This window comes from Macaca mulatta, chromosome 20 (genome assembly GCF_049350105.2).
Source record: "Macaca mulatta isolate MMU2019108-1 chromosome 20, T2T-MMU8v2.0, whole genome shotgun sequence".
In the NCBI taxonomy this organism is placed as follows: Eukaryota; Metazoa; Chordata; class Mammalia; order Primates; family Cercopithecidae; genus Macaca; species Macaca mulatta.
In genome coordinates this window covers 5001549-5021018 of record NC_133425.1, presented here as the reverse complement: position 1 = coordinate 5021018, position 19470 = coordinate 5001549, and the positions used below count along the sequence as shown (strand labels likewise).

The following is a 19470-nucleotide window of genomic DNA, read 5'->3' as shown; positions in this document are numbered from 1 at the left end:
ACTATGTAGTCTCTTCAACAAAGGTAGTGTCAGGAGTAAAAGAATGGAAGACATAATAGATTAAGAACCTTAAGAACAACCAAATACAGGATGTAGGCCTTCATGGAGTCCTGATTTGTGCAAACCAGCTATAAAAGATGTGTTTTGGACAACTAGAGAAATTGGGATATGACTCAGTATTAGCTGATACCCAAGAAGGATTGTTCTTTTTCTTAGGTTTAATGATGATATCCTTTCCTTTCCATTTTTCTGTATGTTTGAAATTTTCATAAAAGTAAAAGAAAGAGACCTAAATGAGGCTCATTTTGTGTTTCTCCCATTCTTCTGTGTCTCCATTCCTGTTGATTTCTGGATGGACCTTCCAATCCACAGGAATAAGCCAGTTGAGCAGTGGACTTAACGCCAGTATTGCATGCTTGCAGGGGCAGTTTAAGGGCTGTTTGCTTACTGAAGCTTTATTTACAATTATAAAAAATAAAGGAGGGGGCCAGGGATTCCAGTTTATGCCGCATAACAAGAACTAGTTCAATGAGTGTAAAGTTGTAGAGTAACATGCTGTTCGTTCCAAGTCGTCCCAGCCACTGTCTGAGACAGTTTAGTGGTATGGGGCAGAACATGGAAAAACACTAAGCAAAACGTGTGTGTTGCAGGGGAGATACGAGGCTCTATTGATTATGGTTCATACATAAGCATTTATATAGAAAAAGGAAGGGGGAAAAAACCTGTCAACACTTTAATAGTGGACTCCAGGATAATGGGATTTTAATTGTTGTTAATTATTTCTGTAGTAGTTCTCTAGCTTTCCAAAATTCCTGCAGTGTATATATATATACTTTCATAATCAAGAAAAAATAAACGTAAGGGAAAGAGGCTATTTTCTTTTAGGAGTTGAGCCCTGCATTCATGGTGTTCTGCTTCTCAGCTAGGATGCTGATTTTGCTTTGGGTCCTTCTCAGAATTGCTTTGCGTCCTTCTGAAACTTCCAAGAATTTTACTACCAAGCCCAGCCACCCAGCTTTTCTACACACTTATTTTCTAGTTCTCATAACGGTAAAACCGAAACAGAACACTCTATAACCTTTTAAAAATGAGCTTTGATTCATTAAAAATTATTTTTATAGTTTCCTCTCTTCGTGAATGTACAGTTTTGATTCATATATTTTTTAAAAAATCAGAGTGGCATACTTTAGGGGAGGTAATGAGGGTTGTGGAAGCAAGCTGGAAATATCAGAGTACTAGAGAAAATTGGAAATCTTGGAACTGTGGTTGATACTGTTGCACATTAGGAACACTTCTCTTATTGCCTAAGTCTTTTTTATTAAGTTTATCTGAAGAATGCTTATAGTTTATGAAGAATAAGACTCTACGGGTCCCCTTTTCCATTTTCCTTGCTGTTAAACGGTTTGTTTGGTTTGGCTTGTTATTTCAGGCAACTGAAAGCAAACTCTTTCTGTATTTTTAGCAGATCACCAAATCTTTAAAAATTATCAACTGTCTGAGTGGAAATTTTAATGAGAAACAAAGCATAGGACAGGAATGCATTTCCCATTGTACTGGGTGGTTGTATTAAGGCTAAGTGTCATTAGTCTTTAGGAGAGGTAGTGTTCGCTGTGAAATCAAGCTGCAGGCATTGCCCTTCTAGTCATGTGATAATGAAATCCAAAAGGTAGCTCTGATTCTTTCTGCTACATCAGATGTTTGCAATACATTGCAATTGGTCAGGCCTTGGCAATCTTTTTTTTTTTTTGAAACGGAGTCTCTCTCGCCCAGGCTGGAGTGCAGTGGCGGAGCGATCGCAGCTCACTGGAAGCTCCGCCTCCCAGGTTCACACCATTCTTCTGCCTCAGCCTCTGGAGTAGCTGAGACTACAGGCGCCTGCCACCACACCCGGCTAATTTTTTCTATTTTTTAGTAGAGACGGGGTTTCACTGTGTTAGCCAGGATGGTCTCGATCTCCTGACCTCATGATCCACTCGCCTCGGCCTCCCAAAGTGCTGGGCTTACAGGCGTGAGCCAACGCACTGGCCGGGCCTTGGCAATCTTTTTAATTATGTTGAACCCTATGAAATTGCTGGTGTTTGGCCATTTGGGACATACAGAAGCAGCAGTTTCATATGGTCCAGCTGATATAATACACAGCTTTTCCTGTAGTTGTGTACATCGTAGAGTGAGTTGGGTTTTGGTTGCTACAGTGAAGAGCCAGCCATTGTCTTGCTTGGATGATAATTGTATACAAGTGAACTTGAATCAGCCTTGCTGCTGAGTTGGGTTGATTTCTGTGGTTCTGAATCTTCTTAAAGTCATCAGTGGATTAGAGAACTACACCAGCCTTCTTCTCTCTGTGGTCAGTATTATCCATCAACTTTTGCTTTTGTTTGAGAAATAATTAATGAATATGAGTTGGAACTCTGAGAGGTTAAAGTATTTTTATTATTTTGCTTTATTTTAGTCTCAGATGCAAACATCAGTGGGAATTGTACCCACACAAGGAATTGCAACGGGCCCCACTGCAGATCCTGAAAAACGCAAACTGATACAGCAGCAGCTGGTTCTACTGCTTCATGCTCATAAGTGTCAGAGACGAGAGCAAGCAAACGGAGAGGTTCGGGCCTGCTCGCTCCCACATTGTCGAACCATGAAAAACGTTTTGAATCACATGACGCATTGTCAGGCTGGGAAAGCCTGCCAAGGTAAGTGCTGTTTTTGGAACTCCTAGTGGCAGAGTTCAGGAAGAATTTGTCTTTATTGTTCTTACAGCAGCTCTCTGGTTCATAAGGCTCCAGCAGCCTGAGTACTACCTTCCATTTGGTGTGGCAAAACATATTGCGCTCACGTTCCCCACACAGTGACAGTCAGGTGCTCCAGGAAGTCTTATCTACTGAAGAGAAAGGCGATTTGGTTTTCTGATACTCTGTGAACTTCTGCTGTTTGAAGCTGTGCCCCGTATTTTGTTCTTTTCTTCCTTCCTCTGTCATGGAAGATGTTGGTCACTTCTTGAGCACTGTCTTTGTTGTGAATGTCTAGATCGTGGTTTTCTTTTGGGCAATGAACATAGCACACGCACGTGCAGGCACATGCCCTTTCTGCACCCCAGCATCTGTCTTGGTGGCCTGCGGCCTTGCTCCTCTGTCCTGTGTCTTGAGGCAAGTCCAGATGGCAGTGAAGTTGTCCTGGGTGACTGGCAATGACATGGGGAACTATGCACTGTATCATCCCAGGGGAGGTGGTGAACTAGGCACTTCACGTGCCCTCTGTCTCCCCTTTTACTGCAGACACCTCATTTCTACCAAAGGAAGTGTTTCCTATTAACAGCTGTACTTTCCTTTAATCTTTATTCTCTTTCCTTCTCTTCTTATGCTCATAAACCTTGGGGGAATCTCCCCCTGGTCTCCCTGTCTCCCGTTGTGACATTTGTGAGTCCCCAGAGTAATCCTGTCGTAACAGAAGCAGAGAAGGGTAAGGTTAGACCTTTAGAAGATGAAGCCGGAATAACCAGGGTCAGTTACCCTCTCGAGTACTTGTTCACCAGGTGCCCAGAGTCCCTTTCAGAATCTCTGCAGGCTTCTCATGTGCTTCTCTATCTGTATTTCTTCACTGTAGTGTTTAGGTGGTTTCATCTTGAAACATAATTGAACGTTTTTATTTTAAATAGTTACATCACAGAACTATTACTTGTTCTACCTTTCGTTGCAGTTGTTTGGTATTCCAGGTTGAATAGTTTTTGTTTTGTTTTGTGAGCTGCCCTTAATCACCCATCCTTCATAACATTGCTTCTAGAGGAAGTTTTGTTTGGATTTCTCAACAGTCAACTTACAAACTTTTTGGAAAACAGCCTGTTTGTAAGTTGAGGACTGCCTATACTGTGTTATGGTTACACTTGTTACCATTTTCTTATGGAATCTGGCATTATAATTTAGGTATAATTGAAAGTGTGACGATTTGGATAGAAAAATAACATCTCGTTGTTTTTCTGGTCATAGTTGCCCATTGTGCATCTTCACGACAAATCATCTCTCATTGGAAGAACTGCACACGACATGACTGTCCTGTTTGCCTCCCTTTGAAAAATGCCAGTGACAAGCGAAACCAACAAAGTAAGTGAGCACGGGGGCAGAGAAGCTTGGAGATGAGAATAGAAGTTGTTTCTAAAGAAAATTCAGAGAGTAGGTAGGGAGTGGGCAGGGGTTATGAGCCACGGAGTGCAGGGTGAGGTAGGGCGGACAGTGGCCCAAGGTACAGCCAAGCTCAGAGGGCAGGCAGGCTCTCTGTGTCAGGAACTGCTGTGATGATGTTGGACCCTGACTCACTCACTGCCTCTCCCTCTCCCTGCCCCCTGCATACACGCACTTGAAGCAGCATGGAACAGCAGAGTCACTTTGTTCACTGAGCCAACATGAAGACATGGTATTTCCTGACAGTTACTCCATATGTGAGAATTTAAATTCCATGTCGCTATAATGGCGGTGACGTCTTGGGGAGGGGGAGAGAGAGGGCACTTCTTTTGGAACTGGAAAGCCCTTATCCTGAAGTAAATTTTGAAGGCTCCGTCAGTCAGGCTGGGTCAGTATAAAATCCCACACGAACATTTTTGAAGGTTTCCCTCTGCGTGGATCTATGGTCTCCAGACCTCTTTGTATAACTGACCATTCACTCTGCTTGGCAGTGAGAGCCTCTGCCTAGGGCTGCTGCATCCTGGTCATCCCCGTTGTTTTGCCATTGTCTAGGTTGTCTGTAGCCCTTGGCAAGACTGGTTATGCAGTAGTCCCTGCTGGTTGGGAGGCCTGCCTGGGGCTCTGAGGCTCCCTGCTATTTGTAGGCTTCAGGCAGTAAGAAGGATGAACCTCCCTCCCGTTTTTCAACCCTCTTCCTGTCATTTTAGAGGTAAAACCGTGGTCTTTGGGTGTGTCCTTCAGTTTTGGACAGCTAGGAAGTGCCCTTCAATCTCCTGTCCCCTCTGGCTGGAGGTGCTCCCTTAGCGACCCTTCCAGCACAGCACAGTCTTCCTCATCTTCCTCCATCTCGTCTGTGCCATCTTGCCACCCTCCCCTGTCTTGTGTTTTCTGTGTTCATTCCTCTCATTCTTCTTGATCATCCTTCCTCAAGACCCCGCAGCTGCCTAGAGAATATGTGCTACTTTTCTTTCTGGTTGTTTCCGAGTGGCCCACGTAAAGACAGAAAAAGTGCTTTGTTCCTAAGAGTACTGTGGAGTGGCGTGCCAGTGACAGCCCCCGTGGTTTTCCTTTTACTGAGTCCAGCCCACCTCCCTCTGGCGACAAGGGAGTAGGCAGCAAGCTGACGCTGACCCTGCTTCATGTAAAGCAGGGTGTCCCTGTCACAGAGAAGAGAAATGCCAGGGTAATGGGGCCTGTTATCTGCCTCCCTACAGAAGAACCACAGCGAGTTTCCTTTAAAAACCAGTTTCCTGACCAGGTGCGAGGCGGGCAGATCACCTGAGGTCGGGAGTTCGAGACCAGTCTCTACTAAAAACACAAAATTAGCCAGGCATGGTGGCACATGCCTGTAATTCCAGCTACTGGGGAGGCTGAGGCAGGAGAATCGCTTGAACCTGGGAGGCGGAGGTTGTGGTGAGCCGAGATCTCGCCAGTGCACTCCGGCCTGGGCAACAAGGGCAAAAAAAAAAAAAAAAAAAAAACCGTCCCCAAAAAAAAAAAAAAAAAAAACCACTTACCTAAAAGTCAATTAAATTATTCTTTGATTGACTAAAATTTGAATTAATAAACAATTTCCTTGGATATCTCTTATATAAAGTGACATTCTGGAATCCTGGGTCTTCTAGAACCAGATATTTGGGACAGTTGTTCTAATGGAATAGAGTCTGTTTTTCCTCCCACGTTACTGTAAAACTTTTTTCTTTAGTATATTGTGATGGCTAAATTTCTTGTGTTTTAGGGCACATTTCAGTAATAGGCTCTTTAAGTGCCAAAATATTTGTTGTCAAGTTTGTAGTTATACAATATTCCATGAATAATGAGCTAGAATTTTATTCTTAACTTTTAATTTGAGGGTGTGGCTTTTTGGGGATCTTTTGTTTTTAGTACATACTACCATGACAGTTGTAAACTTTTGTGATTTCTCTTTTTAAGAAACGCTTATGTGGTTTTTGTTTTAAAAGAAAAAAGAAGTGTATGTGGTTTTTTTTTTTTAACCATCCTTATAACTGCCGGAGTGTTGTGAAAATTGATTGTGCGCCTGCTCTCTCAAGTGGTAAACCACAGGTTTTCTACTAGTCATAATGTAAGATATTACCAGGATGATTTTATAAAGTCACAAGGAAGATTTAGATTAACTTGCTGCAGGGTTTTGGTAGTTTTTTACAAAAGTATGATTGACAGGGTTTCAGCAGTATCCTTTCTGTACATTTTGTTGTTTTTTTCTCTTCTCCCAAAGCAAATTATGCTTACGGTGTGTGAACTCTTGAGTTAAGAACCCAGAGAGGAAAATGTGAATCTGACCCTACTTTGGCTTGAGGTTGGGTTTTGAAGACGATATATATGTTAAAAATAATGTAAGGGTGACCTCCCTCAAAGGACTGAGGTAGAGACAAGTCAGTGCAATCAACATTCTTTTTGAGGAGAATTGGAGTGCACCTGACTACTTTATAGAGGAACGTGAGACTTCGTGGAGCCCAGTGCAAACAAAATAACGAAGGAAGAACATTTCAGACAGTGGGGACAGTGTCTGCACAGTGCACAGCTTGTGGGGACATGCATTTGACTGGACTGGAGTTCCTGTGCAAACAAGGTGAACCGAAAGGTGGACTGTGGTGAGCTCCTGGAAGCCTCAGGGACTCTGCCAAGACCCACCTGTGCTTGCTCTATGGAGACCGCCTTAGGGGCCCCAGGACTCTGCTTTTTAGGCAGTGTTCCCCACAGACCAGCGCTGGTCTTACATGCTGCATTCTCTAACTTCTGTGATTAATGTCTCTACTGAGAGAACCTTCCAGAATCACCTGTGGAGCTAATCTGAGGTTCTTTGAAATGAAGCCCAGACCATTGATTACCTTTTTGGCCTATGTTGAGTTTTGTTTGGTTGATTGGTTTGTTTTGAGACAGAGTCTTGCTCTGTCACCCAGACTGGCTTGTAGTGGCGTAGCCACGTCTCATGGCAGCGTCAACCTCTTGGGCTCAAGCAGTCATTCCACTTCAGCCTCCTGAATACCTGGGACTGCAGGCATCTGCCACCACACCTGGCTAATTTTTGTATTTTTTGTAGAGATGGGGTTTCACCATGTTGCCCAGGCTTGTCTCGAACTCCTGAGCTCAAGTGATCTTCCCACCTCGGCCTCCCAAAAGTCCTGGGATTACAGGCGTGAGCCATTGTGCCTAGCCTCATTTAATTTTTCCTTGAATAAAGATTCTATAATCACTGATCTCGAATTAACCATCCCTTATAACATTTTTCAATTTTTGTTGAATAATTAGGACTTTCCAAGTTATGTACCTATGTCAGTCCTGGCATCTGACCTCCAGTAAATTCAGTGCACAGAGTGGCATAGAGGACTGTGGCATAGAGGACTCGTGACCAACGGATTCCCTTCTTGGGGCTCATGTTGCCTCACTTGTGAAGTTCTGGCTGCTGAAAGTGTAGGCCTCAGGCAAGCCATAGAGGCTCTCCCAGGTTGCTTGTAAGCAGTAAAGAAATTGGGGCCCTGTTTCAGACCTCTTATATTAAAACCTGCATTTTTACAAAATTCCCAGGTGATTGGTGTGCGCATTAAAATCCGAGATGCACTGCTCTGGATGCCTTGAAATACCAGGTGTCTGGGCCAGTGCTGGTCAGAGGTTTTGAGTCATTCTCTGAGAGAGACCATGGGTTTTCCAACCCAGAGTGCCCCAGGGACTGTCGAAGCAAGTGCACAGGGTCGGCCCCAGAGCCACCCTAATGCATGCACTGCCCCAGCTGTGTCAGCCATGGCCCCAGCTGCTGCCAGACATCTCCATGAGTGTAGCACCCACTGCTTCACCTGGCAACATGTTCCATCTGTAGGTGCCTCAGATTGTTTAAAACACCTCCTTTCGGCCGGGCTCAGTGGCTCACACCTGTAATCCTTGCACTTTGGGAGGCTGAGGCAGGCGGATTGCCTGAGCTCAGGTTCAAGACCAGCCTGAGCAACACAGTGAAACCCCGTCTCTACTAAAATACAAATAATCAGCTGGATGTGGCGGCATGTACCTGTAGTCCCAGCTACTCAGTATCCTGAGGCGGGAGGCTGAGGCAGGAGAATCATTTGATGAACCCGGGAGGCAGAGGTTGCAGTGAGCCAAGATCGCACCAGTGCACTGCAGCCTGGGCAACAGAGCAAGACTCTGTCTCAAAAAAACAAACCAAAAAAACCCTCCTTTCATTATATGGCGTCAAGATCTCCCTCCTTTGAACTGCCACTCATCGAATAGCCCATCAGGTGCCCAGTGAGTGTGTGTGGAGCAGGCCCTTTGTTCACTTGAGGGCCCTTTGGAGATTTTCACCTCTTTTGACAGACTGTGGTGGGATGGGGAACAGCAAGGAGCAGAATCTGAAGGTTGTAGAGAGAATAGTGGCCTTGATTGACCCTGACTTAAGTATCAGAGGGTCGTGGGTGATGTGTTACATCTGAACAACTTTGCTTCTTGATAGCAAGGAGAATGTCGCTGCGCCAGTGTCACTTGGCTTCTGAAGAAAGCCTTTTGCTTGAGGGCTTGTGGCCGTGCCTCATGGGAGGCTGAGTCTCCAGCCCCCACACAATGCCCGCAAGGTACAGTGGTGCCACCAGCAACTTTGTAGAGATGTCTGCAGGTCTGGATAAATTCTCTCTCTCTTTTTTTTTTTTTTTTTTTTTTGAGACAAAGTCTCACTCTGTCACCCAGGCTGGAGTGCAGTGGCGCGATCTCAGCTCACTGCAACCTCCGTCTCCCTAGTTCAAGGGATTCCTGCCTCAGTCTCCCGAGTAGCTGGGATTATAGGCACATGCCACCAGGCCTGGCTACTTTATGTATTTTTAGTAGAGATGGAGTTTCACCGTGTTGTCCAAGCTGGTCTTGAACTCCTGGCCTCAGGTGATTCCCCCACCTCAGCCTCTCAAAGTGATGGGATTACAGGCGTGAGCTACCTGAATAAATTCTAGCATTGCTTGTTTAGTAGAAATCTAAGTGTGTTGGTATCCTCGGGAAACTGGTTCCAGGACCCCGCAGGTATACTGAAACCAGGCGGACTCAAGCCCCGCAGCTGGCCCTCCCCATACACAAGTTTCGCCTTCCACAAGCACTGTGTTTCTGGCCTGCGTTGGGTGGCCCCTCGGCTCACTGTTGTGCTGCTGACGGATCAGCTGTAGCAGCTACTGCTCTGCTTCATGGTGTATCTCCCCCTACCCTGACAAAGTTTGGACATTTAATTCGTGTCTGTTTTAACTGAATTTCCAAATGGAGTTCAGTTTTATAAAGAATGATTAGGGGCTTAAGTTGTCTGAGTAACTTGAGTGCTTTGCATCAGCGACATAGACTGTACAGGGAACCTCTTAGTGGAACATTCTTTTTTTCTTTTTTCTTTTTTCTTTTCTTTTTTTTTTTTTTTTTTTGAGACAGAGTCTCTCTTGCCTAGGCTGGAATGTAGTGGTGCGATCTCAGCTCACTGCAACTTCCACCTCCCAGGTTCAAGCAATTCTCCTGCCTCAGCCTCCCAAGTAGCTGAGATTACAGATGCGCACCACCACATCCAGCTAATTTTTGTATTTTTAATAGAGACAGGGTTTCACCATGTTATTAGCCAGGCTGGTCTCGAACTCCTGACCTCAAGTGATCCAAAGTGTTGGGATTTCATGCATGAACCACTGCACCTGGCCGCACCCGGCCTCTTAGTGGAACATTCTTTGTGCGTGAAGAATGGCAGGTAAGTCCAGGAAAGCCTGCTACAAAACTTGGCCTTTTTTTCATAGGCCATAGGCTCCTTCTTGGCTACATCAGAAGGTGGTGAGGCTGAGGGCACTGGGGAGCTTTAAAGAGGGAAACATCCGGGGCAGGAGTATTACCTGATAGGCCCAGAAGAATCCAGCCAGTGTGTTAGTGCACTGCAGGTGTGTTGTGGCTTCCTGAAAGTTAGAGCTTTATGCTCTAGCAAGGAAAAAAGATGTAAAAATGGCCAAATGAGCATACAGCCTTGACATTGGAAGAGGTAAGTGGCAATAATGTGGAAAGGATAAGTAGAGAAACTTCATTCTTAGGGATGCCAGGTAGATGGAGCAGTGCTATCTGTAGCTCTCCCTGCGTTTGTGTTCAGTTCCAAGGCACTCCATGGGCTGCACTGGGAGGGCCCATGGTGTGCTGGCCACTGCACTATACCTCACACATCCCCTGGACACTGCACAGCAGGTTACGTGGCCCATGTGGCAGGTGGTGAAGAGTAAAACCGAGTTTCACGTTAATCCCACCTTTCAGGGATGCACAGGGAACGTGAGATGAGCCTAATTTCCCCTGTCCCAGGGTTCCAAGGTGCAGTTTGGGTGCGTTAGGTGATTATTAGATGATCTTTTGTCCCTCTTAACAGATTCTAGGCTCAGGGAATGCAGAGATTGTGCCCACACCGTATCTGGGAGCCTGGTGGGAGCCTGGCAGAGTGTACTCACGGAGTCTGTCGTGTGAGTGAGTGAATACACGAAGGGTCAGTGTCTAAAGACCAGCAGCGGTACAGGAGGCACTGACTGTGGGATTTCAGAGAGGGATCGGGAATACCACCATGGAGCACGTGGAGCATCTTGAGGTGGCAGTACGGTTGATGGTGGCTTGTACATAATGACTCCCCTTTCAGTCAGCCATCACCCCACAGTGAATGCCTGAGCACCCTTACCCTTCAGTATTTGTGTCATTTCATCTAATAGCATTATTTGGACTTCAAATTCAGCCGTGCTTAAATAGCAGAGACCTTCTTTATTTGTTTGTAATTAATTTCCTTTGCTTCTGAATTTTAGAAATGGTGAGTTGCAAGTGCTTCTCATAGGTATATTTTCTTTTAAAATAAAAATATAATAATGTTTACTTTTAGAAAATGAATGATTTTAACACAAAATGCAGTGACCATGTCAGCAGCTTGCATGGGAGGCCTGTGTGAGTATGAGGCATTGGCTGCCCTGTAAGTGGCTGTGGGCTTAGGAGTAGCATTCACCGTAAGGTGGTGCATTTTAGTTAAGTAGATGGCACTTGGGGAGGTGTCGATAAAAGGGAAATATTGTAGGAAGAAGTCAATAAAGCATTCACTGGGAAATGGAAGGCTACATACTTTGTTTCTTTTAAGTTCCTCTCCACAGTGCATCACCATGTGTGTTAAATATAGTGTAGCCCTGTTCTTACATCGCAAGGTTGTAGAAAAATAAACTATCCTATCACTGGTAACTTTGATTTCTATACCATAGTGCTTCTTAAAAATGTAAGATGTCAGTTTCAGAAGTATGGTGGACACATGTTTAAAGTTTTGGGGAGTAGTAAGTATTAGAATACTTTTCAAGGTATTGTGCATGACTTACTTCAGCTACACACTTGTCATAAAGTGCACCTTGGGAGTTGCTTTTCATTTATGATAATGAGTGCTTGGTGTGTGTAATTGTGTCTGATGAGTGTTAATGAGTTGATCTGAGTATCCTTATTAGAAAAGTTAATAGTATGGAATGTATAATTACCAGGAATTTTCTTTTCACACATTTTAGTTTAATTAGGTCGCTCTGGGTAAGTATTGGGGTTACTATAGGTGCACTGATGGTTGAATGTGAGAATATTACTGTTACACATAGTGGTTGGAATTTGAAAGAAAGGCTTTGTGATCGTGTTTTATGTATCAAAAAATGATGTGTTATAGTAGCAACACTGTAGGATGCTATTTTTAACATGACTCTAAAATTTGTGGAAGTTAGAAAGGAACTCAAAAATAAGAATAAATAGTATGATGTAGAACTTCTGCCATATGATAAATTTTCACACAACATTTGGGTTGTTGGGACGGATGAGTGGGCAGGCAAACAGGTGGGTAGGTAGGTGGGTAGATGAATTGACTTTGAAATGCCCAAGTTGATGCAAGTTGATGCAAGTTTGGAGTAGTCTCTCCATTACCTTGGAAGCCCTTTGGGATGGAGCTTCTTATGTTGACACCAGTTTTTCCTTTAGTCTCCTGGGGTTAGCTAGCTGAATGGGGCAGCTTCCCTGCCAGCCAGCAGTGGGCCTGGGTAGCAGAATCTGATGTTGGCCATGTGAGGCAGAGCCACCTCCTGAATATCAGAGGTGCTGAGGTGGCCCCGGATAACAAGACCCATGCGGAATTGCGAAGCCTCACTCCAACCTTAATTTCAAACAAATCAGTCAATCAGTCAAGTTCAGTATTTCTTAAACAGCTTCATATAACCAGAGAGCTCAGCATGGTGCTCTGCTGCATAGGAATCCCGTCAGAAGGATGTGTTCATGCTGTCATTGCTTGTGTAAGTTTCAAGGACTTGCGATTATGTGATTTAGAAGAGCACATCATAGATTTATTAATCAAAACTGACCAACGAGGTATCATCTCTGCTCCTTCTCTTAAGCCCTCTGTACCTGTGCAGGTGAGCAGTGAAGGACAGGGTTGGGGTTAACAGCAGGAGGGTGCTCCTCTGTTCATCTCAAGGTGTCTGCTGCCCACCAGAGAATCAGACGTTTCCCTTGTCATACATTTGCCACTCCCTGGAACTGACCTCTTGAGGAGTCTCTAGGTTTTAAAACATACTAATTTTTTTCAGGTGTTATCTGTGAAATTTTATGATCTGTTGCCTGCTAAGATAGAAACTTCACTTTTCTTTCACTTTTTGTTCCTCACTTACTGCTAGGCAGAATACATGAGTCCTTCAGCACAGTTCCTTTCTCCCTAGCCTTGTTTTACTGCTTTATGATATTCATGTGTAGTATTTTGATGAAATGTATTTGCTTCTCAGTAGTTTTTTAAATCATTTGTGGGCTTCTCCCTTTTACTTACCTTTCTCGTTTGTCTGTCTGTTTGTCGTTATAGCCATCCTGGGGTCTCCAGCTAGTGGAATTCAAAACACAATTGGTTCTGTTGGCACAGGGCAACAGAATGCCACTTCTTTAAGTAACCCAAATCCCATAGACCCCAGCTCCATGCAGCGAGCCTATGCTGCTCTCGGACTCCCCTACATGAACCAGCCCCAGACGCAGCTGCAGCCTCAGGTTCCTGGCCAGCAACCAGCACAGCCTCAAACCCACCAGCAGATGAGGACTCTCAACCCCCTGGGTAGGTGAAGAAACTCTCAACTTCATTCTTACTTGTCCAAATATAGCAAAGGGAATGGAGTGATGGAACCCAAGGCAGTTTTCAGTTTGTTTTGTGTTTTTTACTACAGTGGTTGAAATAAAAATCTCCCAGTAAAAAGCTGAAGTGTCTAATGCAAGGAAAATGTTATATGCTTATAAAAAGAGCAGCATTTGCAAATGAAGCAATGTTTTTGTTGCTTGCTGTGCCACTTCTCTCTGGACAGTTTTCATAAAGAATGTGCCATGTGGCTCAGAATGCAGATCTCACAAGTCAGGATGCTGACTGGACCCCTCGTGCTGACTGTTGTCATTTATTTGATGGAGAACTTGCGTTTGCCACTTCCTCACACATCTTGGTTAGGGTCTACCCCACAGTTGGAAGTGACCAGCCTGGACTTCGGCAGGTTAATGACAGGAGCCCTGGAAACTCTTTTCCCAGGCTGCTGGACATGTCAGCATTTCTTTTGTCACCCCAGCCCATTATTTGCCCACCTTTGGTCATTTGCTCACACATACCCATGATTTTTGCCATTTCTGCATATGGTTTCCTTAATATTTTTCTTTAAGTGGACACAGTCCCTTTACATCTAGGCTTAAGCTAAGCAGTGATGTCTGTGAAGTCCAGACTGGCTGGCTGGCTGTGCTAGTTTTGTTCTTTTCCTAATAAAGTATTTTACGGTTAACAATTATTCCTTAAAATATGCCCAGCTAAAGTCATCTTATTTGTTGCTTTTTGGAAAACAACTGCCCCAGTGAATGTCTAACTAATAGTGGCCAGGAGACTGGGTTAGAGTCCTGAGACCCAAGTCTTAATCTAACTCCTCTCCTGTTGATGGTATAATTTAGGACAAACTTAACCTTTATTAATCTCGGCCTTCCTTTACTTTAATATGAAGATTGTAGACAAATTGACCTCTGTATTTTTTTCCTGAGCTTAATTTCTATGATTTTATTTTCTGATATTGGGGGTGGAGACACAGAGGTATATGTCAGTGCAGCTGAGTCACTCAGGAGTGATACTAATGAAGCAGAATGAAAGTCAGAGGCTGCATATGGATCATTTATAACTTTTTCACTTAGATACCAGCTAATCTCCATAAACACACCTTACTTTGGTTACAAAGTAGAGTGGGGAGGTGTCTACTGATTATTTGTGCACGTTGATTACCATTATTGAAAATATGACACTCGGGGTTCCTGCCTCAGTGCTTATTATAACTGACCAGAATCACTTATTTAAATAATCACCAATTGTTTATGTGATGACATGTTGGTTATCTGTCATCAAAACTTTGAAGTATATATTAAAATTTAAGAGTTGATTGATTTCTTTCTGTCTTTAAAGGAAATAATCCAATGAACATTCCAGCAGGAGGAATAACAACAGATCAGCAGCCCCCAAACTTGATTTCAGAATCAGCTCTTCCGACTTCCTTGGGGGCCACAAAGTAAGACCCTGTTTCAGTTCTGAGTGACAGTCCAACAAGAACGTGGACTGAGAACCACACAAAACTGATTCTTTCTAAATGTGTGGCACAGAAAATAGTTTAAATGGGGTGGTGAGGGGTGAATGCTGTTTTCCTTTTTTTCTTTAATTGTAAGTGTAGAGCAGATAATAGATTAAACATAGTTTAAGTTTTATTTATATACATTACTTGGCTCTCCTGACTTAAACTTTTAGAAGTCACATGTGGTGGTAGAAGAACCTTATTAGACAAAGTATGTTTGGGTCGCTTCAGTAGATGGATGAAGTGTCCTTATTTCCTCCATAGCCCACTGATGAACGATGGCTCCAACTCTGGTAACATTGGAACCCTCAGCACTATACCAACAGCAGCTCCTCCTTCCAGCACTGGTGTAAGGAAAGGCTGGCACGAACATGTCACTCAGGACCTGCGGAGCCATCTAGTGCATAAACTGTACGTAACAGTTTTACAGTTTCATAGATGTTTGATTTTGTTCCTGTGTTGCCCATTGACTACCGGATGACAGTACCCTAGGATCCTATACAAGTCACGTGCTTATTTAGGGAGCCACTCTCACTGCTGGTAGAACTCTGGCAGCCCTAGGCAGGCCAGAGATTCCCGCACTTCATGTCCTCGGTGAACGGGGGTGACAAAGAGAGCATTGGTGGCTCTATACTGCCGAGGGGCACTGACTTACAGCCCCTGTCACAGAGGCAAAGACCCTCAGTGCAGCCTGGCCTTAATGCTGCATGAGGCGGCTGGGGTTAGCTCAAGAACCTCACCTTATTTTGTAGTTCCAGATTCTAGTTGTGGAGACTCCTCAGAATTGGATGAGTTTATAGATGGCATGTCATTATCACCTTACAGTTAGTTAACATAACAAAGTTAACTTTTTGGTTTTTTTGAAGACGGAGTCTCGCTCTGTACCCTAGACTGGAGTGCAGGGCGCAATCTTAGCTCACTGCAACCTCTGCCTCCCAGGTTCAAGCGATTCTCCTGCCTCAGCCTCCCGAGTAGCTGGGATTACAAGTGGGTGCTATCACCCCTAGCTAGTTTTTGTATTTTTAGTAGAGACAGGGTTTCACCATGTTGGCCAGGCTGGGCTCAAACTCCTGACCTCAAGTGATCTGCCCACCTTAGCCTCCCAAAGTGCTGGGATTATGAGCCACTGCGCCCGGCCTTTTTTTTTTTTTTTTTCTTTCTTTCTTTCTTTCTTTCTTAGAGACAGAGTCTTGCCGTGTTGTCCAGGCTGGTCTCAAACTCCTGGCCTCAAGTAATCCTCTTGCCTCGGCCTCCCAAAGTGCTGGGTGGCATGAGCCACCACACGAAGCCTAACTTTGTTGAGCTAGTTATTTTAAATGAACTAGACTTATATTCCCTGAGTTTTTTCCATTCCTTATTTTGATCAAATTTTTTTAGTAGTAAGTAGTTTAAAAATCAGGGATTTAAAAATCGTGTTATTCTGGAAATGACCCAGCACATACTTGTTAATAGCAAAATATTGATGTGTTTGATGTGTAGATAAGTTGATAAGTCAGGATTGTCTCCAGGGAGTTACTTCATTCATATATTGATATGCTGGGCAAGAGAGGCTTGGCATTTCTCTCCACAGTGTATTGCCACCAGAGATACATGATCCTGATTTTGTAGTGCTCATTTGACAGCATTGGGAGTAGCTTCAGGCCAGGTGCAGCAGCCCCCACCTGTAATCCCAGTGCTTTGGGAGGCTGAGGCGGGAGGATTGCTTGAGCCCAGGAGTTCAGGCCAGCTGGGGCAACATAACAAAACTCCATCTGTACAGAAAATTTAAAAATTAACCAGGCATGGTAGTGTGCACCTGTACCTCCCTTCTTAATTGAGAGGCTGAGGTGGGAAGATCACTTGAGCCCAGGAGTTCAAGGTTGCAGTGAGCTATGATCATGCCACTGTACTCCAGGTTGGGTGACAGAGCGAGACCCCATGTCTTTTTTTTTTTTTTTTTTTTGAGACGGAGTCTCGCTCTATCTATTGCCCAGGCTGGAGTGCAATGGCACTCAGCTCACTGCAACATCTGCCTCCCGGGTTCAAGCAATTCTCTTGCCTCAGCCTCCCGAATAGCTGAGATTACAGGCACCCACCACGAGGCCCAGCTAATTTTTGTATTTTTAGTAGAGACAAGATTTCACCATGTTAGCCAGGCTGATCTCAAACTCCTGACCTCAGGTGATTCTCCTGCCTCAGCCTCCCAAAGGGCTGGGATTACAAGCATGAGCCAGCGTGCCTGGCCAAAACCCCATGTCTTTAAAAAAAGAAGAAAGGAAACAAAAGTAGTTTGATAGATGTGTTATCCTTTCAGCGTCCAAGCCATCTTCCCAACACCTGATCCCGCAGCTCTAAAGGATCGCCGCATGGAAAACCTGGTAGCCTATGCTAAGAAAGTGGAAGGGGACATGTACGAGTCTGCCAACAGCAGGGTAGGTTGCTGCTTATCGTGCTCTGGCCCCTACAGCATCTGTAGTAGACAGCACTGCATTTGTCTGCTTTGTTATCTAGAAATTGTGGAATCTGTGTAGTTGGGAGAAACTCCTCACCTTGAGGCCGCTGGCCAAAGAGACTTCCCAGATAAGACACAAATTTCCTGCAGAACTCTCTTGGTTAGTTACATTGGTACATGGAATATATAAATTTACATTATGTCCATGGGATATATTTTTCACAGTAGGTGGTGGGTGTAATATTGCTAGCATCAGTGAATATTCAAAAGTTCATTGGTATGAAGTGGGCTGTGTATTTAGTACCTATTATTTGATATGTCCTATAAAGCTCCTGGTGCATCAAGTATTTATTTGCATACTTACTTTTGCCAGTGTACTCAATGAAGAAGTTCATTAGTTAGAACCTACAACACAGATCATTCAGTTGCTTTTTACAGTTTTAACTGTTTCATATTGAATATTGTTGCTTTTTAGGATGAATATTATCACTTATTAGCAGAGAAAATCTACAAGATACAAAAAGAACTAGAAGAAAAACGGAGGTCGCGTTTACATAAACAAGGCATCTTGGGGAACCAGCCAGCCTTACCAGCCCCGGGGACTCAGCCCCCTGTGATTCCACAGGCACAACCTGTGAGACCTCCAAGTAAGCATTTTATTTCCTTCTGCCATCCCTTAGCCTGTTTCCTTGGTTTTCCTTCGTGTTTGGGGTGTATTTCTAAGAACAGAGAATTAGAATCTCTGATGCGTGCACTGCGGAAACTGTTGATGTGGCAGTGGCCCTGACCACCTGCCTCAGGCTGTGTTGGGACACTGAGTTTCTCTCTTGGGAAGGCCCTTTACAGGGTCCGCTGGCATTGGAACACACGTGCCTTTGGACCTATTGCCTGTTTTCCCTTTTAAGTTTGAAGTCCTAATAAGAAATTTCCTATTCCTGAATCAAGGATTATATTAAATAACTAGGGTGGTTTTGTTTTTGTTTTTGTTTTGCCACCATAGATGGACCTCTGTCCCTGCCAGTGAATCGCATGCAAGTTTCTCAAGGTATTGAACTATTTGCTGTGAATCATATTTTAGTTTAACATTCAACAGCCATAACTTTCACTGTTTTTTTCCTCTCCCCCTGTGTATTTCTTTCTAGTCCTTTCTTCTTTCCATTCCTTTTTGCTGATGAGCAGAATTGTTCTACAGGTAGTATGGATCTGTTTATAGTATGAAATTTGGAGATTATAGGAAAGATCTTTCAAGAGATAAGAAGCAGTTTTTAGCTATTTATTTTATTTTATTTTTATTTTTATTTTTTTGAGGTGGAGTCTCGCTCTGTGGCCCAGGCTGGAGTGCAGTGACGTGATCTTGGATCACTGCAAGCCCTGCCTCCTGGGTTAACACCATTCTCCTGCCTTAGCCTCCCCAGCAGCTGGGACTACAGGCACCGGCCACCATGCCCGGCTAATTTTTTGTATTTTTAATAGAGATGGGGTTTCACTGTGTTAGACAGGATGGTCTTGATCTCCTGACCTTGTGATCCACCTGCCTCAGCCTCCCAAAGTGCTGGGATTACAGGCATGAGAGCCCCTGCACCCAGCCTTAGCTTTTTTTAAATTTTATTTTATTTTATTTTACTTATTTATTTTGAGACGGAGTCTCACTCTGTTGCCCAGGCTGGAGTGCAGTGGTGCAATCTCGGCTCACTGCAAGCTCTGCCTCCTGGGTTCAGGCTATTCTCCTGCCTCAGCCTCCCAAGTAGCTACAACTATAGGTGCCCACTACCACGTCCGGCTAATTTTTTGTATTTTTAGTAGAGACGGGGTTTCACTGTGTTAGCCAGGATGGTCTCGATCTCCTGACCTTGTGATCTGCCTGCCTCAGCCTCCCAAAGTGCTGGGATTGCAGTTGTGAGCCACTGCGCCCAGCCCAGCTTTTTATTTTTTTAATGGATGGTGAAGGGGCATGGTACATTAGTCTTAGGAAGTGTCTGAGAAAGAAGCACTCTAGATGTGGGGAGGGAGTGCTTCTCAGTGCTGAGAAGGAGAGGCATGCAAGACACTCCTAGACTGCTGAGCACTTGCACAGGCTGACATGGGGACGGCACGGGCTGCTCCTGGCCCTAGGGGTTAAGCCCAGCTGGCTGGATGTCAACTTCTGGAGAGTGTGTACACACAGGTCCTGTGCCAGGTTGGGGTGGCAGCAGCTGTCTCAACAACCTTGAAAGTTTCTTAAGTAGAGAGCCTATGGTTTTTGGTTGATTGAAGCAGT

General features: G+C 44.3%; 1 protein-coding gene and 1 long non-coding RNA gene across 3 annotated transcripts in view; both read left to right on the top strand.

The window, feature by feature from the left end:
* The window catches only part of CREBBP (CREB binding protein), a 157978-nt gene that overhangs the window by 83300 nt on the left and 55208 nt on the right, over positions 1 to 19470 (top strand). The window contains 8 exon segments of one of the 2 annotated variants that reach the window (NM_001260715.1): positions 2450 to 2690; positions 3981 to 4094; positions 13012 to 13254; positions 14620 to 14722; positions 15047 to 15193; positions 17076 to 17193; positions 17689 to 17860; positions 18214 to 18258. In NM_001260715.1, the coding sequence (NP_001247644.1) occupies positions 2450 to 2690; positions 3981 to 4094; positions 13012 to 13254; positions 14620 to 14722; positions 15047 to 15193; positions 17076 to 17193; positions 17689 to 17860; positions 18214 to 18258 (1183 nt within the window). 2 annotated transcript variants of the gene reach the window in all.
* LOC144337869 (uncharacterized) lies at positions 5565 to 9596 on the top strand. The gene is made up of 2 exons (XR_013411501.1): positions 5565 to 8212; positions 8937 to 9596. It is a non-coding gene; the product is annotated as an uncharacterized LOC144337869 (long non-coding RNA).